The sequence below is a fragment of the Perognathus longimembris genome, chromosome 9 (assembly GCF_023159225.1).
Source record: "Perognathus longimembris pacificus isolate PPM17 chromosome 9, ASM2315922v1, whole genome shotgun sequence".
NCBI lineage: Eukaryota > Metazoa > Chordata > Mammalia > Rodentia > Heteromyidae > Perognathus > Perognathus longimembris.
In genome coordinates, this window is record NC_063169.1 from 9774157 (window position 1) to 9801921 (window position 27765).

Here is a 27765-nt window from a genome sequence, read left to right on the forward strand (position 1 = left end):
CTTGCATAGTGGTTCACATATAGTAATCACTTAGTAAGTATGCACTTGACCAGTGAATGAAAGCCATATGTGCTGGGATAAGGATTCTGCTTCCTGTTTTTCAACCCAGTATGCTTATGAAATGGTTTTTAAGCAGTATGCATTGAATGGTGCTTTTAGAAATTGAGAGTTGGGTAGCTAATGTATCAGGGGGATTGGCACAGGGAGTAAAAAGAAGTAGGAAGGCCAGTTAATTGAGTATACAGACCGAGGGCAACACACATATTTAGGACCTTGAATGGAAGTGCGTTATTGATTATCCGGGGTCAAAGCAGGGAGAATAAGTCAACAGTGACTTAGAAAGTTCAAGTGTGAAGATGCTTGCACCATTAAAAATACGATAATGAATAAAGGAGGAGCTTTTCACTCAAGGCTGGTGCTCTACGACCGGAGCCCCACCTCCATTTCTGTCTTTTTCACTGGTTAAAAAAGTTAGTGAGGGGCTGGGAGTATGGCCTAGTGGTAGAGTGCTTGGCTACCATGCATGAAGCCCTGAGTTTGATTCCTCAGCACCACATACACAGAAAAAGCCTGAAGTGGCGCTGTGGCTCAAGTGGCAGAGTGCTAGCCTTGAGCAGAGAGAAGCCAGGGACAGTGCTCAGGCCCTGAGTTTAAGCCCCAGGACTGGCGGAAAAAAAAAAAAAAAAAGTTAGTGGTAAGAGTCTTTTGGATGTGCCTGGGTCTGTGTGTATGAAATGGTTTTCAACCATGGTCCTCAGCTCTCAGCCTGTTAAATTGGTAGAATTACAAGCATGAGCAACTGATATCTGGCAGGAATTTCTTAAGAATGGCCATAAGAAAAAAAATGGCTCAGTTTTATTATAGATTCTTAATCTTAAATATATGGGATTTCAATTTGCCACACTTTTCCTGCAAAATAAGGTAATCAGTTTATAGCAATTTATTAATAGTCCTCTACTGAAGGAGAAATTTCATGGCTTTTTACAGTAAAAATAGTCACATTTCATGGCTTTCAGTTCCCATAACACTTTGGAGTTATTCTGTCTGAGAGAGTAGGGAAGAGATATATTTTAAATGCTGATGATTGAGACTTGACCTCAGGGCCTGGGCACTGACTCTTAGCTTTTTTACTCAAGGCAGGTGGTCTATCACTTGAACCACATCTCTACTTCCAACTTTTTGCTGGTTAATTTTTAATAAGCGTCTTGGGGATTTTTTTTTGGGGGGGGGGAGGATTTTTTTTTTCCTGAAATGGCTTTAAACTTTGATCCTCAGAACTCAGCCTCTTGAGTAGCTGAGATTACAGGTGTGAGCCCCCAGCTCTCTAAATCTGAAGAATGGGACCCAGCTAATTGACAATTGTGTTTTACTGAAAGGAGAAGAAACCGTGGTTTCTTTCATTCAGAATTCAGTCTTTATCCTTTCTCCCCTAGGGGTGGAGGGTAGCGCTGGAGCCCCTCAAGGCGAGAGAAGGCTGTGTCCTCCTTGGCACTCCGATTCAGTTTCTCAGATGACCACATTTCTGAGGGCAGGGGCTTGAATAACTAGTGTGAAGCCGCTGACCTCAACAACTTCCTCCATCCCAATTTCAAAGAAAACTCAGCGTGTTTCCTGGTTGAAATCAGAGGGCCCTGCTTACTGATGCCGGGCTGGTCTTGGGAAGGCGCCAGACCTGGAGCTGCTGGGAGTTTGCATCCAGCTGGCTGAGTTCATCCTTCTGTTTCTATGGACACAAAGGGGACAACTAGGCTTCGGGATGTGAGCAGAGGCAACACCAGACTCAAGACAAAGTCTCTTCAAGCTGGGCACCCCTGTGGCTCACACCTGTAATCCTGACTACTCAGGAGACTAAACTCTGATGACTGAGATTCAAAGCCAGCCCAGGAAGACAAAACAGTGAGACCTTTCCTTGAATTAACCAGCAAAAATCTGGAAGTGGAGATGTGGCTCAAGTGGTAAAGAACTGTCCTTGAGCATGAAGTCCTTTAAACTCCAGTAATGACATGTGTGTGTACATACACATGACACACCACACACACACAAACACACATGCACACACACTCACAAAATCTCATCAAAGTGGAGGAGAAACTACTGGGAAAGAGGAAGAAGTCCTGTGGAGGAGTAATAAGGAATAATCGAGTGAATAATAAGGGTGGTAATAAGGAACAATAGAGTGAAAATGTGTGGAAATGTCCCAATGAAACCTATTAGTTTATATAATTCATGCACATGCATAAGGAAGGAAAGCAGAGGAGAAGGCTCTGAGGTGCACTTACAAATCAGATGCGAGCCTTCTCCAGGAATTCACAATGACCTCTGTGGTTGATGCAGCTACTGACTTTCTAAGACGAGCCCTGATTCCATGCTCATGGCCCTTCTCCACTTCCAGGGAAAGCTGCCTTGAAGTGGCAACGTGTCACCATGGGAACAGCAGAGGCAGATTCCACTTCTTTCCTTTCCCAGCTCGTGGAAGGCCCAGCTAGCACTGACTGGCTGAAGAGAAGGTAGTACCCTCAAGGCTTTCTTTCCCACTGCTTAGGCTACACAATGAACCAGTTCTGCCTTCTAAAAAACTTCTCAATCATCTCTTATTGGCCAGAACCAGTAGGCATAAAGTCAGAAAAGGTCAGGCCCTCGGGGTGGGGGTGGCTCACACCTATAATAATCCTACCTGCTCAGGAGGCTGAAATCTGAGAATTACTGAATGAAGTCTGCCAAGCAGGAGAGACTCTTACCTCCAATTCATCATAAAAAAGCCAGAAGTGGAGCTGTGATTCAAGTGGTAGAGTGCTATAGCCTTAAGCAAAAAACAAAACAAAACAAAACAAAAACCAATTCAGGGACAGTGTTGAGGTCCTGAGTTCAAGCCCCAAGATGAGTACAAAATAAAAGACAAAGAAAAAGGAAAGAAACAGGCAGGACACACAGAGGCTACAGATCCCAGCTTTCCCAGAACTGGGGGAGGTCCTGGAAGAGCAGCTTCCTTCAGAGACCCCTGAGCAAAGTCTTTCTATGATTGAGCCACAGGGCCTTGGCAGACATGATATATATCTGGACCATTGAAGTGGATGATGTAGCAGTCTGTTTTCTGGAAAACTCCTCACAGTTCTCCTCAACCGCAGCAACACCCTCACGCACTGCATCTCCTCATCTCTGTAGCTGCCTTCGCTGCAGCTGCTCCCACCAGTGTCCAGCGCCTCCCAGGGATGAGGCAGATGGGGCGGCGTAATTACAGTGCGCAGTCAACACAGTGATGGGGGCTGTCTGGGCTGGGGGAGCAAGAGTTCATCTGGGAAAAGTGAAATCTAGTAATGCTAACCTAGCAAACAAGACAACTCCCTGGAAATACCAGGCTCTTTAAGGGGATTTAACAATAAAGAACTCCTGTTCCTCATTTGCAGACACCTTCATCCCCCTAGCATTCTGTTGTACTCTGCACAAGGCAGGGTACCAGAGCTGAGCACAGTGGTTTCTGGGGACAGAATCAGACCCAGTGCCCTGAGCATTTCAGATGGACTGTGATGATGCTATTGTGGCTCGTGTCGGCTCTGGGGAGGTGGACACAATGATGCACAGAATTGAGTGTGATCTGTTAGTGTGTTCTCTTTGTACTAATATATTTTTTGTCTGTACACCAGTCCTGGAGCTTGAGCTTGGGGCCGGGGCACTGTCTCTGGGGTTTCTCCCCCCCCCCCCCCACGCGCCACTCAAGTTTAGTGATCTCCCTCTTGAGCCACAGCTCCACTTCTGGCGTTTTGGTGGTAAATTGGATTACAGTCTCATGGACTTTCCTACCTGGGCTGGCTCTGAACTACTATCATCAGCTTGCAGCCACCTGAATTGCTAGGATTATGGCATGAGCCACGGCACCTGACTTTTGTACTAATAATGTTGTGGTCATTCCTGACTCGTATTTCATTTTCTAATATGAACAATGTTTAAGAACAAACCCATACATCAGGCTTTTACTCTGTGTGGTAAATGTATTTCAAGGGAATGATAGGGACCACACATGCTGGACAAATTCAGTTCAATGCAAACATTTCCACGACTCTTCCTCACTGACGGTTCTTCTCTTTCAGCACTTGAGTTTGAACCCGGGGCTTTGTGTCTGCCCAGCCAGCATGTGAGCACAACCACAACACGGTGCTCTCGTTATTTCTGAGAAAACATCTAGCAGAAATATATAAATCCTTAGCCAGGTACTGGTGGCTCCTTTCCTGTAATCTTAGCTCTTCAGGAGTGTGATATCTCAGGATTTTGGTTTGAATCCAGCCCAGGCAGGAAAACCTCTGAGATTCTTCAATGAACTACCCCAAAGCCAAATGTAGAGCTGTGGCTCAAACTCTAGTGTGCTAGCCTGGAGCTTCAGAGCTCATGTACAATGTCCGAGCCCAAAGACCAGCACACACACAAAGGTAGATTTTGGCTAGAAGTGTGGCCCAGTGAAAGATCACCTATCATGAGTCCAAACCCCATTGCTACCAAAAAAAAAAAAAGACTAGATGCATGCTACCAAATGAATTTTTCTTAAACTGACAAAACTATCTTCATCATGAGAATCAGCAGTAAATAGAAAGAAGAAAAACTAGTATTTATGAGCAGGTCATTAATAGAAAAAAATTGTTTCAGGTACCTACAATCCTAAGTTATTTCCAAGTATGTCTAAAGCAAGTCAACAGGTGGAAAAATAATTGAAAAGGAGGAAATAATAAAGAACAAATAATTCTAGGAAACCCCATTCTTAAATTATTTAGGAATATAGCTGAAGCAATCCAAAAGCAGGAATGTAATAATAGAGAACAATGCTAAGTGAGCTCAGTAGCCTGGAGCAGCAGTCTTCCTATTTATACCGTCTCTGTAACTGAGATCGTAGGCGTCTGCACCAGGCCCAGATTGTATTGCTTGAGATGGAGTCTTACTATCTTTTCCCCTATTTGATCCAGGATTACCGGCTAGAGCCACTAGGCTCATCTCTACTTTAAATTACCAATTCCCTGTGGTCACCAAATACCAATGCTCTCATTTCCTTATCAATCCTGGGTACTTCCATGCTTTCAAAGGACCCACGAAATGGAAAATTATAACTAGGAGTTATCTAAACAAGTTTTCATGTGTAGCAGTCTAAAAAGCCCAATGCCGTGTATATATTTCACACTATAAAAAGCCTGCCTGTTCTGCAGTACTGCATGCTCTTGCTCATTTGTGGGAGCTAAGCCTAAAAGGATGATGGTGAACATGATGCTGGTCATGGGGTATGAATGTAAGAGAGGGACCGTGTGCGTGGGGGGAGGGGGGGAAGGTCAGTGAGAGAAACAAAGGGAATGGGAAGGACACTGAAGGACAAAGATGATCAATGCACGTATGTATGCGTGTCTGTATATATATATATATATGTGTGTGTATATGCATGTGTATATAACACATATATGTATATACACATGCATTCATATACACGTACATTTTTGTGTGTGTACTGGTCCTAGGGCTTGATCTTAGGCCTGGGCACTGTTCCTAAGCTTGGTGCTCAGGTCTACAGCTCTAACGCTTGAACCAGAGCTCTACTCCTGGACCTTTTGGGTGCTTAATTGAAGATTATACACAATCCTAAATTACTTATATTCTTTTCTCTGATGGTTCACTGGTGGTTCTTCTTCTTCTCCTTCTCCTTCTCCTTCTTCTTCTTCTTCTTCTTCTTCTTCTTTTTGCCAGTCTTGGGGCTTGAACTCAGGGCCTGAGCACTGTCTCTGGCTTCTTTTTGCTCAAGGCTAGCACTCTACCACTTGAGCCACAGTGCCACCTCTGGCTTTTTCTATATATGTGGTGCTGAGGAATTGAACCCAGGGCTTCATGTATGCCAGGCAAGCACTCTTGCCACTAGGCCATATTCCCAGCCTGATATGTGTGTATATATATATATATATATATATATATATATATATATATGCATTTAACAGAGTTTGAAACACAGGGAGGGGAAAAGGGAATATAGTGGAGGGAGTGAAATTTTTCATAGTGTACCATTTGCAATGTATGGACTTAATCAAAATAAAATCCTCTCATATTACTAATGTCATCATTCAAAAAGACAACAAAAATTTAAAAGCATACGAGTTTAAATTTGATAACCACTAAAACCTAGTTGTTTAGTGTTCCCGTTGCATGGGCTTCGAACAATTTCATTAATGAGTCAGATGAAATCAACACACTGGCTGTAGAATATAGAGTCCTTTTATTAATTCCTAGATGCTTGAGATATTGGTAGATTTTTCTTTTTACTCTCTCCTCAAGGCTAGACTTTTAATTTTTAAATGGGAACATAATTAGGCCACTAGGAAACAGGGTAAGCACAGGTTAACCATCAGTCAAAACAATACTATTAAAATGGAATTCGTGGAAAATAAGTTGCCTCTTCTCTGGAAGTAACAGATGTGACCTTTGCAAACCTGCTTTGTGTGTTGTTCTGTCAGAAGAAAGTAGCTGGTGACTAAGTGGGAATATATTAAGAATTTCCCACACACTGCTTCACACACAATATAGCAATTCTTATTGGTAATTAAAAGACAAGGGGGACTTAAGGAACGAAAAGAAAAGAAATGCTAGAGAGGCTCAGCAACAGCTGCACATGGTAGAACAAGGCACACCTGAGCACACCAGCATGGGTATACATGAGAATTATCTGAGGATGAGAAGAGACGCTGCCTTCCCCCTCCTAGCAAGAAAAGCCACCAGGAGTAAGAGACATTCCTTTGCTTTGAGAGGTACAGAGGAAAGATATTTTAAGAATGTCAGGTGACTGCTCTCTTTCTGGTTTCTAGTCTTCTTTCAAAACATCTATAATTACCTTTAGGCAGGAAAGAGAAGTTAGGAACCAAGACATTAAACCCCAGAATGCTTTGTTACAATTATAAACTTATAAACATTTACTCAGACAATTCTTTTAAAGTCCCAAACTTTAACTGCATGTATTTCTCATGATTATTTATTGCTGTTGTGTAAACCACCAAATATGTCAAGTTCTGTTTGATGCAATTTCTTTTTGGCAGTCATGGGGCTTGAACTCAGGGCCTGGGCATTGTCCCTGAGCTTTTTTTTCTTGCTTGGCTAGCACTCTACCATTTTGAGTCACAGAGCCACTTCGGGTTTTCTGGTGGGTAATTGGAGATAAGAGTATCTCCAATGGACTTTCTCTCCAGTGGACTTTCCTGCCTGGTTGGCTTGAACAAAGAGCCTCAGATCTCAGCCTCCTGTGTAGCTAGGATTACAGGCATGAGCCACTGGTGTCCAGCTTAATACAGAAAAATTCAATATTTCCTGGCCTCTAACCAGTTTTGTGGTCTTAGGGATGATCTTTTGGTGATTGGAATAATGAACAAATATAACACAATTCTGGTGCTCCACAAAATAAATAAGCTCAGTGCTGATGACTCATACCTGTAATCCTAGCTACTCAAGGGGCTAAGATCAGTAGGATGGTGGTTTCAAGTCAGCCTGGGTAGAAATGTCTGCTAGACACCATTTCCAAAATAACCAGCAAAAAGCAGAGCTGGAGTTGTTGCTCAAAGCCCAGTACCACCCAATTCTATCTGTTAACCAATCAATCATTAAGTATCAATCAAGTGAAAGAAAATGGCATATTTATTTTGGCAAAAATCTAGTACTAAAAAAACTATTAATAGTAGCTGGGCAATAGTGGCTTATACCTGTAACCCTAACTACTCAGGAGGGTAAGATCTGAGGACTGTGGTTCGAAGCCAGCCCAGGCAGGAAAGCCCAAGAAACTCTTAATTCCAATCAACCAGTAAAAAAACCAGAAGTGGAACTGTGGTTCAAGTGGGAGAGCACGAGCCTTGAGCAAAACATCTTGGGAGCAGGGCCCAAGCCCTGAGTTCAAACCCCAGGAAGGGCACAAATTAAAGAATTACTGATGATTTATAAGAGAATTTTACTTTGGTAGACCTAAAAGAATTAAAATTCTTACCCAATCATTAAATTTTATGTACACTTTTGGAAGGTCTTAAAGAAATAAAATAAAAATAAATTGAATGCATATAGTGTACACACTATTTATATGTGTATATACACACACTGTTAAATTCTTATTAGGGCACAAGGTCCCGCAACTGGTTCATAAATTCCTTGTTGTTTTTTAATTACATAATTGTATAAAGAGGTTTCGATACAACGTGTCAGTCTCTGTGTGCAACACATCCGTTATCAGTGTCAGCCCTTCCATCATTCTACCTTATAAATTCTTTACAATTCAGAGAAATTTTTTGGCTTCAAAGGAAAACTGTGCCATATTCCTGAACCATCCTTTCCAGGTTGTTGGTTCTGATTTCATGGGGTTCTGCTCCTTTGTAGCAACTGAGCTATTTTATAATTCTGCAAGTCATACATAGCTAATAACCCACAGGCTTTTTCTTTTATTTGCTACTGGTTGGTCGTAGAGCATGAACTCACAGCCTCTCACTTGCCTTTAACATTTTTGCTCAAAGCTAGCATCTACCTACCATCTATCTCCACTTCTGGATTTTTATGTTTAATTGGAGATAAAACCTCTCTAGACTTTGTCTATCTGGTTGTCCTTGAGCCATAATCTTCAGATCTCAGCCTCCTGAGTAAGTAGGATTACAGGGGAAAGCCAGTGGTGGTGGGAAAATATACTTATCCATCGATATGACCAGTGGAGAGTGTAGTGGCTCCTTCCACTGCAGGTTTGCTCGTATTTGTACAGTTGTTTCAGTATTCCTGATCTTCTTTTCCTCTTTGGAAAGGATTTGGAATGGGTTGTAACCTCTTACTGGTTTCTTCACTGATAATGACAATTCTTTTACGGAGTTAAGATAGCTCATGTTTATTGTCTATCTATATGAGAATCATGACTTCTTTGGAAAGCTGTTTTTCAATAACAATATAAAGTAGGGTTTTTCACTGACAATGCTTGAAATTAGGAATATACAGTCTGTGACCTCACAAGTGGTTCTCGTTCATTCACTCATTTATTCATGTATATTTCTTTTCTTTTCTTTTCTTTTTTTTTGTCCAGTCCTGGGGCTTGGACTCAGGGTCTGAGCACTGTCCCTGGCTTCTTTTTGCTCAAGGCTAGCACTCTACCACCTGAGCCACTGTGCCATTTCTGGCCATTTTCTATATATATGGTGCTGGGGAATCGAACCCAGGGCCTCATGTATACGAGGCGAGCTCTCTTGCCACTAGGCCATATCCCCAGCCCTCATGTATATTTCTATTTACTTCCTGTTTTAGTTTTTCTGTTGTTACTGGAGCTTGAACTCAGGGTCTCATGTTCTCACTAGGCCTTTTCACTCAAAGCTGGCATACTGCCACTTGAGCCACACCTCCACTTCGGACTTTTTGGTGGTTAACTGGGCATCAGAGTCTCACAGACGTTTCTACCTTAGCCTGCCTCAACCCTTCATCATGAGTTCTCAGCCTTCTGTATAGCTGGGATTACAGGTAGGAGCCACCAGTGCCAGGGGTTTATTTGTGTTGTTGGTTTTCTGTATTCTACTCTTTGTGTTTGATTTATTTATTTACTATAAAGTTTTTCTTTAAGTAGTTATATAAAGGTGTTTCAATTCAACATGTAAGTGTGTGACTACAACATATCTTAGTCAATCTCACCCCTTCCATTGTTATCTATCTTTCCTAACCCCACACATTCTTTCAAGTTATCTGGTCCATTTTCATATATCCATTACAGTCCTCACTGTTCCTCCCTCACCATCTATCTATTTTCCTCCCCTGACCTCTCCCACCAAAATGTATTCTATTATTCTAACTCCCCATTCTCCAGCTACCAGTCACCTATGTTTGGTTTAAAGAGAAACAATCTTTTTGTCAACATATACTAATTATTTTGCTTTTCTTAATTTAAATTTTATTGTAAAGGTGATATATAGAGGGGTTACAGTTACATAAGTCAGGCAACGAGTACATTTTTAATACTAGTCCTAGGGCTTGAACTCAGGACCTGGCTGCTGTCTCCAAGCTTTCCTTGCTCAAGGCTAATTCTCTATCCTTTGAGCCATGGCTCTACTGCTGGCTTTTTGGATGGTTAATTAGGGATAAGAAGCTCTTGGACTTTCCTGCCTGGGCTATATTTGAACCATAATCCTCGGATCTCAGCCTCCTGAGTAGCTGGGATTACAGATGGGAGCCACTAGAGGCAGCGTCTCCCTCTGTAGTCCTCGCTGGCCTTGGATTTTTGAACTCCCCGCTTTAGCCTCCCAGTGCTCTTATTATATACCTGTCTAATTTGCTTTGCCAATGCAGACCAACTATTAAATGACTGGAAAAGATAAGTGTAACAACTGTCCATTTAATTCTGTCCTTCACAAACCTGAAACAAATAAGCTTTCAAATAATTACTTAAAAAGTGATACATTTTTATGTAAATCATGATTTATGAGAGAATTTAATTCCACTGAGCTAACAGATCTGGAAACTCTTCAGACAATGACGAATCTTTTGTACGCTCGCCTCTTGGATGTTTCAGCATAGAAACCATTGTCTTGTACGCAAAGGAATCATGGCATAGTATCCAGTAGGTAAAGTGGAGTTTTGTACTTACTGTGCCCCACCAGAGAGCATCTGCGTATGTAGAGAACTCTTTATTGGCATCTTTTTCCACCAGATAGACAAGGAAGGATGAAAAAATAAGAACAAGAAATCCTATGTACCACGCTGTGATTAATTCCTAGGGATAAAAGGAATAAAGTATTTTTAGAGATCAAAAAGCCTTTGCAAATGGACCAAAAAAATCTGTGCACGATTCCACTCTCTATAGTACGTGTGTGTGTGTGTGTGTGTGTGCGTGTGTGTGCTAGTACTAGGGATTGAACTTGAGAACCTTGAGCCTTTGATTGGCTTTTTTGTTCAAGGCTAGTGCTTTGCCACTAGACCCGTATTCTCAATTGCAGCTTATATTTAGTTAGTTGGAGGTAAAAGTCTCATGGGCTTTTCTGCTTGAGCTGGCTTTGCACCATGACCCTCAGATCTCAGTCTCCTAGATAGCCAGGACTACAAGCATGAGCCAGCAGCTCCTGTCTCTATTATTTCTTGAATGATAGATAAGGGAGAATAACTGATCAAGATACACTGTACGGATAAATGGATCTACTGAATCTTTGTACAACTAAAGATAATAAAAATATAATTTAAAAAGATGCATTGTACATAAACATGTTGAAATGGAAACCCCTTGAACAACTATTTAAATATGATAAAAATAAATAAATAAGCATCTAGGATGAAATACTCCTTAAAACAAAAATCAATGAGCTAGATACTGGTTGCTCATGCCTATAATCCTAGCTACTCAGAAGGCTTAGATCTGAGGAACTCCAATTGAAAGCCAGTTTAGGCAGCTGAGTAAGTCCTCGAGACTTTTATCTCCAATTACGCCAAAAAAGCCAGAAGTGGAGCTGCGGCTCAAGTAGTGGAATGTTAGCCTTGAGCACAAAGGCTCAGGGATAGAGCCCAGGTGCTGAGTTCACCCCCAGAACCCCTCCACCTCCAATCGGTAAAAAACAAAGTAACATAATGCTTGCTTTATACACAAGCTCCCTGAATTGCTTTCACCAAGTTCCGAAATACTATTTGTTTACAATAGGGTTCTTAAATCGCATTACAGTAAATGAAAAAGGTTGACACCGTAAAAAAGCTTAAACGCTCAGAAAGCCAGCCTGGTGCTGGGGTGGCTCAGGCCTTTGGTCATAGCACCTCAGGAGGCTGAGAGCTGAGCATCATGGTTCAAAGTCAGCGAGGCAGGGAAGTCTGGGAAACTCTTATCTCCTGCGAAGCACCCAAAGAGAAAAAGGGAGCTGTGGCTGATATTGTGTGCTGATCTTGAGCAGAAAAGTGCAGAGATAGTGCCCAGGCCCTGAGTTCAAGCCCCAGGAATGGCACCAAAGGGGGAAAAAAAAAAGAAGAAGAAAGGAAAAGAAAGCCTACTGTACCTTGCTGTGGGCATAAACCACAGAACCCAGTAATTTCCAAGTCCCGCCCCTGCGATCCATGCGCACCATGCGGAGAATTTGGAGGAAACGAAGACTTCGGAGAGCAGACGTGGCAAAAATATTACCCTGAGTTTTTGCGGAAACGACTGCTATTGAAGCAATAAGAACGATGGTATCTGAAAGACACACGGAGACAGCCATAAATCACACGGCTAGGGATGTTCATTCCTCACAACAATATTTCTGAAACGTTCACTCTTTTTGAGTCAAACACACAGATCCTAAAACCCAGACTCACCTGGTACTACTCAGAGTGCCATGTGGATGAGGAGCTGAAGAAGTGACTGTCTGAGTCCTGTGCTTCACCTGTGCAATTATAACCACATGCTACCTAACCTTCAACCATTAGACCAGCTGACACCCCCTTCCCCGCGGTGAATCGCCCCAATCCTAGCTGCTCAGGAGGCTGAGATGTGAAGCTGGAGATTCAAAACCAGCCCATGTAAGAAAGTGCACACTTAACCCACAAAAAGACAGGAGAAAAGAAGCTAAGGGACAGCAGCCAGGCTTTGGGTTCAAGTCCCAGTACCTCCAAACACACACAAAGTCTCATTGTCAGACAAGGGTGTTCCTCTCTGTACCCCAAATCCACCAATGTTGGGAAGTCTAGAACTGTTCACAGGCCTTAACGGAGAAGACCACGCTAGTTCTTTGCATGCAGTAAGTGCTCTTTAGATTAGGTCTGAAAGTTTTATGCACCAATTAAGTAATGTTGTATTTGTGATAATAGCCTATGTAATAAAACACCCAGTGCATTGTACAGGAAGGGATATTTAATGTTTAACACATGGATATTTGGCATATAAAACTGCCCTTCTATAGCAAAAAAAAAGAGACCAAGAGAAGCTTCCCAGTGCATAGAAGAGACGAAAGAAGACTACTGACCCTCACAGAGAAAATCTGAGTGGCAAGAAGTGGACTTTGAAATGGTAAAAGTAAATGGTCTCCAGGAGTAATTTAGTTATTTGGGGGCGGGGGGGGGGGGCACGGCATACTGGAGCTTGAACTTAGGAGCCTTGAACTCTCCTTTGGCTTTTTTTGCTTAAGGCTGTCAATCAAGCACTGAGTCACACCTCCTCTTCCGGCTTTCTACTGACCAACCGGAGATCAGAATCTCAGGAACTTTCCTGCCCAGGCAGATTTTCATCCTCCTCAGGAGCTGGGATTACAGGTGTGAGCCACTGGAGCCCGGATCCTGCAGCAATTTTAATAATGAGCTTGACCTTAACATCCTCAAAAAGAATTTCCTCCCTTCTTCCAGTGGGTTGGGCCTGAGGAGGCTTGCATCCTCTAAGCAGCAGTTCTTCTAGAAAGGTGGTGTGTTTGTAATGTTTTCCGCCTCTTAGGGATCAGCCAGTGAGTTTCTGTTCGGTTCTTCCTCCCTGTACTGGAAAAGCCAGCGTCTCCTGGTGTTGGCTGACAGGCACATGGGTCACCCTCCTGGCTTTCCTTTCTGGGTCAGTGACTGTTCAGTCGCTGGCCATTTTCAATCAGATTTATTCTCTGGGTGACTTTATGGGAAGCTGCTCAGAGGGAACCAAGAGTACTGTTGACTTTCTGGGCTGAGAAACAGCTGAATGCATTGACACAGTACACTGGAGACATACTTGGAGGGCACAGAAGTCAATTGTCAAGCATTATGTGATGGAAGCTTATTTTAACTAAACTATGTGCTAATAATATATAACTATGAAAAAAGATGGTAGAATACTCACTGGTTATTATGGTTAATTATTTGTAGGAGTCAGGAGTCAAGTGATAAAGGACATTTTGAGAGGGGGAAAGGGAAACTGTTAGGTAGCTAGGAATAGAATAATGGTGATATAACATGTGTCAGAGAACTTGTGGCCTACCATGGTAATTATTCCCATAAGGCTCTGGGTTCTTGCTCAACATTCTACATCCTTGATGAGGTACTACCTTGTGCAGGACAGGTATCACCAATCAGATCCACTTCTGTAACTGCAAATGATCAGGTATGACCAATCAGATTTACTTCCAGGCAAGTGCCCAGTGGCAGAGACCAATGAGGGACCCACGTTAATGCATGGGCCTTCCCTGATGTGGGGGAAGGAGAATCAGCAAAGCACAGAGGATACTTCCCTTGGGGACATCACTGGGCCTAAATCTTCAGGTAACATCAATTTTGTTTTCCCAAATTATCAATTGCATTTTAAAAAATTTAATTGATTTTTCTGAACTTCCAAAGGTCATATAAAGGAGCTGCACAGGGGTCACAATTTAGCATGTCCATCTAAGTGTCCAGTGCTTCTCAATCAGCATCACCCCTTCCCTCATTCTCCCTCATCCTATCTGTTCCCTCAACCCCAGACTTGTTCCGATTTCTCTCTTTCTTTGTGACTTATATACACTAAGTATTCTGGGTGTATTTGTGTTATGTTCCCCTCTTCATCCACTCCTCCCACTAGCTTGTGTTATAATTATTAATGATGCATCTCTGTGGAATTTCATAACAATGAGTATATCACTTTAAATAAGAAAGAATATGTAAAGAAAGAGCCATGGACAATCACAGATCATAGTTTTTATCATTTGGAGATACTTGCTCTGAGAATAATAATTTACAGATAAACTTTCCTTATATGGCCCTGCTGGACATTTATGCTTGCTCATATTTTATTGAAACATTTCACCTTCTCAAATATAGACAGGACAGAGAGAGATACAATATTTCATTCATTGTGTTAGATATTTGAAACAGTACACACAAGTAAATGGCCAGTAGGGATTCAGAAAAACAACCCACAAGTAAGTACTATCACCCTTGGAATTGTTTGTGGTTCTACAATATTATCTTCCATTACTTTAGTAAGAATCTTATGAGTTAGCTATTATTCTACAGGTCTCATTTTACAGGTGGACAAGTGAAGAAGAGAAAGCAAACATTAAAAAATCAGCTTTCTATACTACAGCACAACGACCATGTAACAAAGTTAATTCATTAGATAAGAACAGGTAAGTAAAAGGAACACTATTAGTTTGAGACAATTTACAAAAGTTATGCACAAGGTGAGTCATAATCTAAATGTCTAAAATGACAAAGTATTCAAAGGTAACAGCAGATCTGAGTTAACACCTTCATTGTAATTCAACTCAGATGAGAAAGTCAGAGTTCAGGATAATAAAATCACAGATAAGAAACCAAATGGTTCTAGTGAACATTATCACATACTGGTCCTGGCTGGGTTCTAGCCAAGTACCAGGATTCTCCCAAGTACCAGGATCCTCCTGTAAGCATCACCTAGGAAATCTCCTAGGCTAGTATTTAAGTTATGAGCACTTCTTACTTTTATATTTCTGGATTTTTTTCTTTCTTTCTTTCTTTCTTTTTTTTTTTTTTGCCAGTCCTGGGGCTTGGACTCAGGCCTGAGCACTGTCCCTGGCTTCTTTTTGCTCAAGGCTAGCACTCTGCCTCTTGAGCCACAGCGCCACGTCTGGCTGTTTTCTGTATATGTGGTGCTGGGGAATCGAACCCAGGGCTTCTTGTATAGGAGGCAAGCACTCTTGCCACTAGCCCATATTCCCAGCCCTGGATTTTTTTTCTTATGGCTCATTGCTTTCTGAAATAGAGGCTCCATAAGCTTGAATAATTATTATTTTTCACTAATATATTTCTAGTATTTAGAAGAGTGCCTGAAATGTGAATGCTATTGATCAAACTTGCATTAATAAACACCTAAAAGTAGTTTGAACTTTATTCTCTTACCACATCAGTGGTTTAATACCTGGGCCATCAATTTAAACTAGATATGAAAGATTAGCAAAGCATCAATATGTTCTACTGCAACATAAAGTGTCATCTATTAAAATTTATAGAATAAACCAGGAGGATGGATTAAGATATACCATTAATTAACCCTCGAAAATACTGAAACATAGGGGCCGTGAATTCACTAAGATAGTATATTTTCATTCAAGGTATAAATAGCCCTCACAGGCTATCTTTGCATGAACAATTAGCATGCAGGTATGCATGTTTACCTGAACGGCTTTAGGTTCATTTATTTATCCTTTCCTCCGGTAAATTAGTTAACTAAGTACCAAGCCTTAGTTATAAAATGTCTGCTCACACATTCTCTGGACCATCCAGCAATCCCTACTATGTATAGGTTTGGTGGGCATCAATGGTTTTGAAGGAAGATGATTTTGCCTCCCAAGGGTTATCTGGCAATGTCCAGAGATGTATGTGCTTGTCACAAATGGGAACAGGGCTGCAGCTTATAGTGTTAGAGGCCAGCATTGTTGCTAAACACCCTTCAGGTCCTAGGAATAATAACTGACTCAATCTCAAGCCAAGAGCTGGTGGCCCATGCCTGTAATCCAAGCTACTCAGGAGGCTGAGATCTCAACCCAGGCAGGAGGTCTGTGAAAGTCTGTGGAGACAGGGCTCAAGTGGTAGAGCTTCAGCCTTGAGAAGAAAAGCTGAGATAGTGTCTAGGGCCTGAATTCAAGCCCCAGTACTGTCCCTGCATATGGACACATACACACACACACACACACACACACACACACACACACACACACGACTTGGTGCTAAATGACAGTAGTGTTAAAAGTTGAGAAACTTTTATACATTCTTATATTTAATCCTTCTAATAAGTCTATGTCGCAAATAGTACTATAATCATTTTACAGAAGCAGGTGAGTTTTGTAGTGGTCAAATGACCAAGGCCCAGCATCTTTACTTTGGCCTCCTACTTGACTCCAAAGCTGTGCTTGTAAGAGCTAAGCACACCACTGCTCAGATGAAGAGAACCCAGGGCAGCATGGGGGGGGGAGGGGGAGATGACGTTGTGAAAGCAGGTGGATAACAAATCAAGAATAAATTATTATCATATAAAACATTAAGCTGAGAGAGCTGGGAGGATAACGGTCGAAATAAAATGATGCTAAGAACAGATGGTGCTTTTATGGATGTATCAAGAGAAAATGGGGCTAGGGAAAGAAATAGATCTGCTAATAAATAAGGATGAGCTCTAAATTGCATGGAAAAGAAAAGCATACAATCCCAGACTCTAAAACCCAGCTCTCCCAGAGGAGACAGACAAGCGAGCTGGGGAGTGGAGAAAGAGTGGTTATTGATTATAAGCAGCTGAGCAGAAATGTGAAATATCGGTTTATACAATATTATGAAGTTGGTCCACAAACTTAGTGAATCATTTCAAATGATTTATTGATGAGTTTGGGGCATTTAAGGAGACTGGACTCCGCGGGAAGCGGTATGATTGAGTCAGCAATATCGATATGAATCGATCACCGGGGATGAGTTACTGAAATACCACAGCATTGTTATTAGCAGGTGGATTCATAGCCAGAGCTGCCCCTTCACAGGCCGGGGCGGGGTTAAAACAACGCCAGTTATACATCTGCACTTGACAGGCGGCTGTGTTACCCTAATTACACTGCATCATGTGTCCATTAGGAGATGTCATTCAGCACGGTGGTAAATCATAGCGGGAAGAAGAAGTCATAGAGATTGAGAAAAGCATGGGCGAACACTTTCAAACCAGTGATTATAAATAAAGGACAGATACGGTGTCTAGAGTTTAGCCACCAGAAGGGTCAACCTTGAGTCCTAGATGAAGATTCTGTGCGGATTCCTTCCCTCCCTCCCTCGCTCCTTCCCTCCCCTCCCTCTCTCCCTCCCTCCTTCCCTCTCTTTCTCTCTCACCCTTCCTCCATCACCCTTGCTTCCTCTATTCCTTCTCTGTTTCTTCTTTCTTCCTTTTTCATCATTCTTCAGTCTCAGAAAATTTTTCCTTTATAGCTAACATAAATTTCCCCCTTACACTTAAAATTCACTTCTTGTTCTTTCTGGAAAAATCAGAAGGGCAACCAATACCTAATTCCTATATATTATATTTTTCTTGTCTTTCCTTCATGTTCCACTTCAAATATTTATTTTGCTTTTGTTATTTTTTCAGACAGGGTCTTGCATTTCTGTTGTGGGTCAGCTTTGGACTACAGTCCTCCTACCTATTAGGAATCCCTACTAACTGGAATTACAGATGTGAACTGTCACATTGCGCTTACTTGTTGAGATGGGGGTGTCATTAACTTTGCCCAGAGCTGACTGCTTTAAACTATGTTTCTGATACCCCCCTCAAGGCAGCTGCACTAAGCTCTGTATATCAGTTTAAAAATATTCTTTAAGGATAAATTTGTAGAAATTACATTTATGGCACTAATTCCCTGTATATCTATTTTTATGGCTATTCGTTTCCTCCATCCCTCCTCCCATCCTAAATTCCTTCGTCCATGTTTTATGATACCGGGGTTTGAAGGCAGGCTTTCACACTCACTTGATAGGTGCTCTGCCACTTGAGCCATACCCCTAGCTCTTTTTGATTTAGCTATTTTTTCAGATAACATCTTTCTTTCTCTCTCTGTCCCTTTTTGGCTTGTTTCTCTGTAAGATCATTCTCTTTCCTTCCTTTTCCTCTCTTTCCTCCCCTCCCCTCCCCTCCCATTTCCTCCTCCTTCCCTCCCTCCCTCCCTCTTTCCCTCCCTCCTTCCTTCCTTCTCTTCCTTTAATTAGTACCTTCTGTCCTTCCTTCCCTTTTGACTGGAGCTGGACTGGACCACATTCCTCTTAACTTACGCCTCCCTCCTCGCTGGAATGACAGACATGCACCACTATTCGAAGATCTTTTTGTTGAGATGATGTCTTGGTCGCCTTTTTCTGGACTGCCTTTCAACCGTGATCCTCTCAACTGCAGTAACTGGGATTACAAACATTTGTGCCTGGCTTGGACCTTGGCCTCCTGGCTTGGTTACTTGGATGTGGTTGCTGAACCTCTCTGTGGGTCATTTTATTTTATTTATTTATTTTTTTGGCCAGTCCTGGGCCTTGGACTCAGGGCCTGAGCACTGTCCCTGGCTTCTTCCCGCTCAAGGCTAGCACTCTGCCACTTGAGCCACAGCGCCGCTTCTGGCCGTTTTCTGTATATGTGGTGCTGGGGAATCGAACCTAGGGCCTCGTGTATCCGAGGCAGGCACTCTTGCCACTAGGCTATATCCCCAGCCCCTCATTTTATTTTTAAAATGAGGAAAATAAAAGTCCTACACCACAGGGTTGGGCGGGGGGGAATTAAATAAGAGATAATCTAATAAATGTTAGCAAGTATGTGCTTGTCATTATCATCAATCATCATCATCATGGAAACTATGGTACCACAATGCATCATGTTCCAGAAATAAACTGAAGAGAGAAGAATATTGATGAGACCAATGAGACAATATATCAATGTATACTTAATTGATTCCCTTGCACCATACACAAAGTGATTACGTTTATTGCCTCCGAAATGTACATGCATTCTCAATACATCCACTAGTGTGTGAATGGTGATCGACTTGAGTGGCAGAATGGTGTATCGTGTCACGCAGTTTCGCGATACAGTGATCTGCCGAAATGATCGCTAGCAAGCATGCAATGCCTTTGTAATGAAGACAGGAAGAAGTCTTATTTATCCGTAGTGAGGCTCGGGCTTCAGGAGGGTGAGTACATGGGCCCCAGTAATTTGTTTAGTCACTGGTGGAGAAAGAGAAGGAAAACAGGCGACACTAATTGAGCAGCTCTGATCTGTGAGGCCACAAGGGTGCTGACTCCAGACTCTTTCACACTTCACACTCATTGTCCTCCAAGGAGGCTCAGAGGTTATGAGTGTGGAATCCACCGGAAACAGCCGGGATTCCAAGTTCTCTCCTTCCCTAGTAGAGTGACCTCAGGCCTATCAATCATGCTGAGTCTCAGAATCCTCACCATAAATAGAGAATGGAACCATTCTTTTTTCCTATCAAGATTCTTGTGAGGACTAAATGAGATAATACTTATTAAACCCATAGGCTGCCTTCGCATGCTTGAGACCAAATTAACTTTTGAAACCAAAAAAAGTGTGTGTGTGTGTGTGTGTGTGTGTGTGTGTGTCCCCGTGCACATGTGCACATGCCAATACTGGGTCTTGAATTCAGAGTCTGGTGGGGCTCTACTCCTTAACTTCTTTTCTCAAGGCTGGCATTGTACTATGGGAGCCACAGTCTCACCTTGCTGGTTAATTGGAGCTCTTTTTAGTTGGTTAATTGGAGACCAGAGTTTCAATGACTTTCCTGCCCAGACAGGTTTTGAAGCACAATCCTCAGATCTCAGCCTCCTGAGTAGCTAGGATTAAATATGGGAGCCACTGATACCCAGCAGAAACTTCTATAGATAATAGGTTGATCCTAGGAAAGTTTAACAATCTTAATCTAAAGTCAGTTGGCTAGTAACTGGACCAGGAAGCAAGCTGATAGATATTTGACCCCAGAGCCTTTACATCATACTCCATATTTTTATGTCAGTAATCTTTTTGTTCCAGTAGAAAGACCAGCAAAACAGGAAGGTAGACATTCAGTAGGGCTGAAACAGGGAATATGCCTGCTGAAAAATGGCTATTACCCAGTGCTCCCTAGACCATTTTAGTGAGGTTGCTGGAGTGTGGTGGGGAGAGTAGCAGAGGTGTTCTAGAGCAGAGACTTAGAAATAAAGGAATAAAGCATACACTATCTGTCCCCCACTTCCCCAAATATTATTATTTCAGGTAAAATTTAATAAAAATCGTATTATAATCTGGACATGTTCATAAGTGGTGCACTCTCAGTGGGAGACTGTATGGTGACCTTGTGTCTATGAAAAACCATTTCTGCACGATGGTTTTATTTTGCCAAAAGTTTTCTTGCCGGTATAGAAGGAAGACAAAGAGGAGTGGAGATTGATATGGTTCTATTATATTTGCTCACATATACACAATTCCAACCTCTCAGAAGAGGTAAGGAATTCGGTATGCAAGCATAGAGAACATTCCTCGATGTCTGGTTTAACGATCAATCGGTGCTGCTATCAAGTGCATTACTGTCTGTCTCACAGGACGGGCTTCCAGAGCTTGAGCACCAAGGGGATCGGAGGGGAAAGTGGGCCACTTCTAGACTTCCCAGTAGAACCTTACTTGGTTTAGATATTGGTTGAATCCAAAGCACCAGCTGTAGGGCTTTGAAACTATTCCTCTCCAAGCAAACGTGAAGGTAATGGACACTTCTGTTCATGAATTCATTCAACAAGTATCTCTTTTCCTCACATATTTGCTAGGAACTTAAGCCCCAAGGAGAGAGCAATGAATACAAAACAGAAATGCTTTCTGCACTCCTGGAGTTACTTTCTGTAAGGCTAGGCTGCCATGAAGCTCATAAATCAGCACAGAACATAATGTCGCTAAGAAGAGGCTTGCAGAGCACAGCAGGGCGGAGGTGGAGGCCTAGAGTAAGAAGCGGTGCTTGAGCAGGGAGAGCCAGGAAGGACAACGTGGCGGTGGTGACAATTAAGTTGGCACCTAAGAAAGTGAAGGGGGGCTGTGACCCTATCTAAAGGGTAAGAGATCCAGAAAAAAATGAAAAGCTTTTGGGACTCCAGCCCCGCCTGATTATTTAGGGGATGAAAGGAGATTAAGTCAGTGTGACCAGAGCAAGAAGGGAGTTTAGTCCTGATGAAGGCATAGTGGTTTTGTAAACACCTTTGGATTTCCGATAAGTGAGATCGGATTGTATCATTATCACCCTCCGTATCACCACTGCTTGTTGACAGGATTGGGGCTAGAAAGCAGGGCCTGATATTTTGGGCTGTTTTTAATTATTATTGTTATTATTATTATTATTTATTGGCAGAGGACTACTCGCTTCTGGTATCTAGTATCTAGTGATGCATAAACCACAGGATGAAAAGTAAATGTATTTTTGGGTGATTTAGTTTAGGGTTTTCTACGAGACTTTTTCCATAGACAGTATAAGCTGGGCTTTTGGAAACAGCCATTTTTACAATGCTCAAAATTTTCTTTGTGTATCTGTTTTCATTCAGGCCTAAATAGCAAGACCACAGTCAGTTTCAGTTCCTGAACAGAGTTCCAAATTAGTACTATCGGACTACAGAGCTAGAAAAGGTTTGAGTTCCCACCAATGAGTGATGGAAGTGGAAATCCCCTAATATCCTTTGGTGCAATGTAATGCTTGAAAGATCTCTCGGGGTCAGAACCTGAATGCTTATATACCAACAGACAATATCACCGTGGGTTTAAGGTGACAGAATACACAAACACTCCATTTTCTTGTGTATGTATGTGTATGTGTGTGTGTGAGAGAGAGAGAGAGAGAGAGAGAGAAAGAGACAGAGACAGAGAGAGACAGAGACAGAGACAGAAACAGAGACAGAGAGTACTAAGTTTTAAACTCAAGGCTGCTACTCTACCACTTGGGTTACACCTCTATTTCCCTCATTTTGCTATTTAATTGGAGTTAAGAGTCTCTTTGCCTTTTCTGCCCAGGCTGGCTTTGAACCTCCACCCTCAGATCTCAACCTCCCAAGTAGCTAGGATTATAGACATGTGCCATTCATGCCCAGCAAACACCTCACTTTCAATATTACCTTTTAATGCTGGAACACTTGGACCTTGAAAAGTCATGACTTTCTGAATCATGGTGTTATACTTAGTAGTGCTGGGAAATGTAATTTTCCTTTGAGAAACTTCGTGTTACTTTGAGGGCATGAAGGTTATAATCGTCATCTGTACTAAAATTTTTCTGAAAGGCTATCTTTAGGAAATTCCTCTCTTAGATTGTATTATTTGGGTTTTGCAATGGAGACACCACTTGAGCTCAAATGTCACTAAGTGGGAACACTTGTGGAGGATATTTAGTGTAAGTATCGTGTGGGGAAATTGAAAATTACCTGGCTCACCTGGCTCTCTTAATCTTTTTGATGCACAATTTCTTATTTTTAGAAATAAGAAATGGATACCATTTAGGTACTCAGCTAATCCAATAGGGATAAACACTGGGGTGTGAAAATGGAGTGAAGAGCAAAAACAGTTGTTTAAAGCAGTTAATAGAAGCCAGACGTAAGTATGTGACACACATCATTTTGAAAATCCTGCTTGCTTCCATTTGAGATATCCAGGCTATAGCTATATATTTGTAGCTTTAGTGAGAGTATTAACTAAATAAATGGTGTTTAATTGTACATCAAAGTCCCATCTTTATTTATAAATTTCTTGCCAAAATGTGTCCCTTTTGGATCTAAAGACCAGTTTCCAGAACTTTGCTTTTGTTTTCCTTTTTAAAAAATTTGCAGCAGTACTGGGGTTTGAACTCAGGAACTTGAGAGCTCTCCTTCTGCTTTTTCCCCCTCAAGGTCGGTGCTGTACTATTTGAACCACACCTTTACTTTCAAATTTTTTGCTGGTTAATCAAAGGTAAAAAGATCTTACAGACTTTCCTGCCTGGTTTGGCACCAAATCCGTGGTCCTCAGATCCCAGCTTTGAGTAGCTAGGATTAAAGGTATGAGCCCCTAGAGCCTGCCTTTCATATTTGCATCTACTGGCTACTGCTTATGAACTTTAGAAAAAAATGCTGCTGTCCTCATGTGTACTTATAAGGAAAGAAGGAGAGGGCCGGAGCGGCTGGCAGCTGGCAGGAGATCATGCCACAAGTTACGCAGAGAGACAGCCTTAGGCTTCCTGGTGACTTGGGTCTGCAGCTCAGATTGTGAAACGTAATATCTTATTAGAAGTCCTGAAACTGTCGGGGGAAACCTAGTACTTTGCACACACTTTCCACGCGTTATCACTTTCTTTCCCACCATCATGACCCTTTTCAATAAGACAAGGAGATCTAAAAAAAAACATTTATTGGAAACGTGACGCTGTCTGGGAATCCCTTCTGAAGGGGAAAGCGATGACCTAAAGGAACCCAGCACCACTCGAGGTGATCATTTCCCCATGAACCAAAGGGCAAAAAGAGTCAAGAGAAAGCAATTCAAAAACAGCTTCAGATGTGCACATTTTAACATTATGACCAGTGCATACTCCAGAAAACCACAGAAACTTGATAAGAGATGGATCCTTAAGTCACATAATGGCAAATGTCCTGTGGATTAGCTACAGTGCTTTGATCTGTAAATTCCAAACACAGATTTGGAGTCTGTGGTAGTGGCTCAAATCAAATATTTAGAGCATTTTTGCAAAAGGCAGAAGCAAAAAAAGAAATGGGGGGGGGGGAGGGAAAGGCAGCATAAAAGCACAGTCTCTTCTAGAAGAGTATACATACAAAGTAAGAGCTTTACTCAAAAATGTATAACCACATTCACACGACCAAATCAGAGAAGTAAAATGATCTGATTTTAAAATATTTTTATAGCTCCTGAAAACTGAGGTCAAGGGGCTGGTTTTCACCTGATATTGTTTGGATAACCATAATATTTATTCGTGTAGAGTGTATCTTTTCCACACTGTGTATTTAGGGTTTTCTATGCCCGGTGGGGTGAGGTTCTTTTGTGTATGTTTTCTGGCTGATCCTGTGTGTGTGTGTGTGCGTGTGTGTGTGTGTGTGTGTGTCTTGGGGCTTGAACTCAGGACTTGGGGGCTGTCCCTGAGCATCTTTGAACAAGGTTAGCACTCTACCACTTGAGCCACAGCTCCACTTCCAGATTTTCTCTCAGTTAATAAGTGATAAGAGTCTGACAGGCTGGCTTCAAACTATGATCCTCAGTTCTGAGCCTCCTGAGTAGCTAAGATTGCTGGCATGAGCCATCAGCATCCACCTGCTAGTACCCTAGTTGAACCATTCTGGACACAATCATTGTGGTTAGCAACTGTGGGGACCTGGGAATACAACAGCAAATGGTATGCGTGGCGGTGGGGGATGACATGGACAGAGATGTCCTCTATCTGAGCAGGGGTGAAAAGATGTTGGCACTGGAATGACGAACCACGGGCTGATAGACGCCATGCCAGGAGACACATGTGGATTACCTTGCAGGTAGATGGCCTCATCCTGGAGCCAGGAAGCTCTCATAGGAGCAATGCAGGTTAAGCTAAAATTAACAACCAGTAAAAAAAATAAAGCTAAATGCCCCTCTGATTAACCCAACACCCTCCTGGGACTGTACACACCTTTCCCCAAGCCATTTATTACATCTAAAGAGCTCTAGATTCAAAAGGTACTTAGCTTGGTTTTTCGCATCTCTCTTCCCCTTTAAAAATTTGGGCTGAGCACCTGTGGCTCATGACTATAATCCTAGCTATTCAGGAGGCTGCGGTCTGAAGATCCCAGTTCAAAGCCAGCGCAGGCAGACACTTATCTGCAGTTAACTGACAAAAAGCTAAAAGTGAAAACGTCAAATGAGAGCACAAGCACGTGAGTTTATTGGCACAAATGCTCACACACATACACACAGACTCACATACAGCAAGCATTCTTATTTATAGTGTATAAGCTGTCAAATTCTAGGTGTGCACTGACGAGGATAGTTTGAAAAGAAATAGCTAACATGACATGCAAGAAGGTCTTGAGTTGACAGTTCTATTCTGATTGAATTAATTGTCCTAGGGTTGATCAGAGATTACACGGAGCCTAATATTTTCATGACTGGAATTATTGCCAGTATTGGTTTTGGGACACTTACATACCCATCCCATCACATCTAATTTCATCTGTGTGTGTGTGTGTGTGTGTGTGTGTGTGTGTGTGTATGTGTGTATCTGGGCTTGAGTTCAGGACCTCATGTTCTTGGTTGGCTTTTTCATGCAAGGCTAGCACTCCACCACTTCAGCCATACTTCCGCTTCCATTTCAGCTTTTTTTTTTTTTTTGCTGACTATATGGAAATATAGCATGGAATTTTTTGCAAAGCTTGCTGGCTTCAAACCTCATTCCTCAGATCTCAGCCTACTGATTATCTAGGATTACAGCTGGTAGCCAGCAGTTCCCGTTGGTTATACATATCTTTTCATCTTGGTCTCAATAAAGTTTGCTGGAATAAAGACTTTCTACAAAGTAAAGTTAGGTTTAAGTAATGGTCCATCAGGAATTTCTACAGTATTGGGTTGTGTGTTTTTTTTTTTCACAGTAATTGGTTTCTTAATGTTTTATCTATGGAAACATAAAATTTACATTCATCTATTAGAGCATGAAGAAATGCTTCTTAATGGGTTATTTTTTCAGTTGTGATGGAGTATGGATTTCAGCAAATTTTGCTTACTAAAATAATTTACATTAAAAAATAAAGGCAGAGACATAGTTTGATATAAACAGAAAATTCCATTTGAATCTAGCATAGATGTGATTTTTTAGTCATGAACTAGTTAGGCATTTTTGTATTGTAGGCCAGGTCTCGAATGTCCATGGTGCTATAGCCATAATTGTAGACCTTTCTATATTTTATTTTTATTTTATTAAATTTTTACCATTCCTGGGGCTTGGACTCAGGGCCTGAGCACTGTCCCTGGCTTCTTTTTGCTCAAGGCTAGCACTCTACCACTTGTGCCACAGCGCCACTTCTGGCCTTTTCTGTGTATGTGGTGCTGAGGAATCGAACCCAGAGCTTCATGTATGCTAGGCAAGCACTCTACTGCTAAGCCACATTCCCAGCCCCCCTTTCTGTATTCTAAATAGAATGACTACATTCTAGAAAAAACATTTTGGAAAGTTTTTGAAAAAGTTAAAGAAATACTTCATATATGATGCTGTCATCTCATTCATGGGTATTTATCCTAGACACATAAAAATATGTTTATGTAAATAGTTATCATGAATGTTCATTGAACCCTTTTTATAATAACCAATGTCCATGTCCAGTAACAAAGTAGACAAACTAGCAGGCAAATGGATAAACAAGATTGTCCTACACATCACATTATTTAGCAATAAAAAGGAATGACTCTTTATGCATGTAACAATTTGGATGGGCCTCAAGAACACCATGCTGAGTGAAAAAGAAGCCAATTTCCAAAGATTATTACTGTATGATTATAGTAGTAATCTTCAAGGGGAGGAGAGACATTTTAAAAAGCAACAAGATTATAATGATAGAGATCAGATTCTTGGTTCCCAGAGGTTAAGTGATGGGGTTGGGGTGGGATGTAACTTTGAAAGGATAGCAAGAAAGCCATTCCAAGAAAAAAGTCCTGCATTTTATTGTAGTGTTCATTAAACAAATTTCCCAGGAATTCATGTAAAAGATAGTGCACACCAAGATTGGTAATATCTTAGGTCTGAAAAGTTAGGATTGCAGGCATGAGCCACTGAGATCTGAGGATTGTGGGTTCGAAGCCAGCCTGAGAGGGAAAGTCCATGGGGTTCTTGTCTCCAATAAACTACTCAGAAAAAAAAAAGGAAGTGGAGCTGTGGCTCAAGTGCTGGAGTGCCAGCCTGGAGCACAAAGATGCTCAGGGACAGAACACAGACCCTGAGTTCAATCCCCAGGACTGGCACACGTGTGTGAACGTGCACACACACATATGCACACACAAATCTGTAGGTCTATAGTTGGCTTAAGAGTGTGTATTACCATCAGCCTCTGTCTTTGATAACTGCATTCTGCCTAGGTGACATGCTATCATTGGGACAAGCTGGGGCAAGGGGTACGTTCAAATATAGGTCTGTACCACTCTTGTAACTTGTACTAAGTGTAAATTCATTTCAAACAAGAAGAAGTTGAACAAAGTGGCAGATCTTAGAAACAGCCATCTAGAGAAGGAATAACCTTCCTAACACTGATTCCTAAGTGGGTGCCAGTGGCTCACACCTATAGTCCTAGCTGCTCAGGAGGCTGAGATCTGAGGACTGCAATTTAGAGCCGGCCAGGGCAGAAATATCCATGAGACTCATGTCCTGCTAG

The 27765-nt window shown here is 41.9% G+C and overlaps 1 protein-coding gene across 2 annotated transcripts in view; it reads right to left on the reverse strand.

The window, feature by feature from the left end:
• Positions 1–27765, reverse strand: part of Kcnq5 (potassium voltage-gated channel subfamily Q member 5) — a 486711-nt gene that overhangs the window by 87226 nt on the left and 371720 nt on the right. For both annotated transcript variants that reach the window (XM_048353691.1, XM_048353692.1), the window contains exons 4-5: positions 11985–12160; positions 10598–10723 (exon numbers count right to left, since the gene is read on the reverse strand). In XM_048353691.1, coding sequence (XP_048209648.1) covers positions 10598–10723; positions 11985–12160 — 302 coding nt within the window. The remainder of the gene's footprint in view (positions 1–10597; positions 10724–11984; positions 12161–27765) is intronic.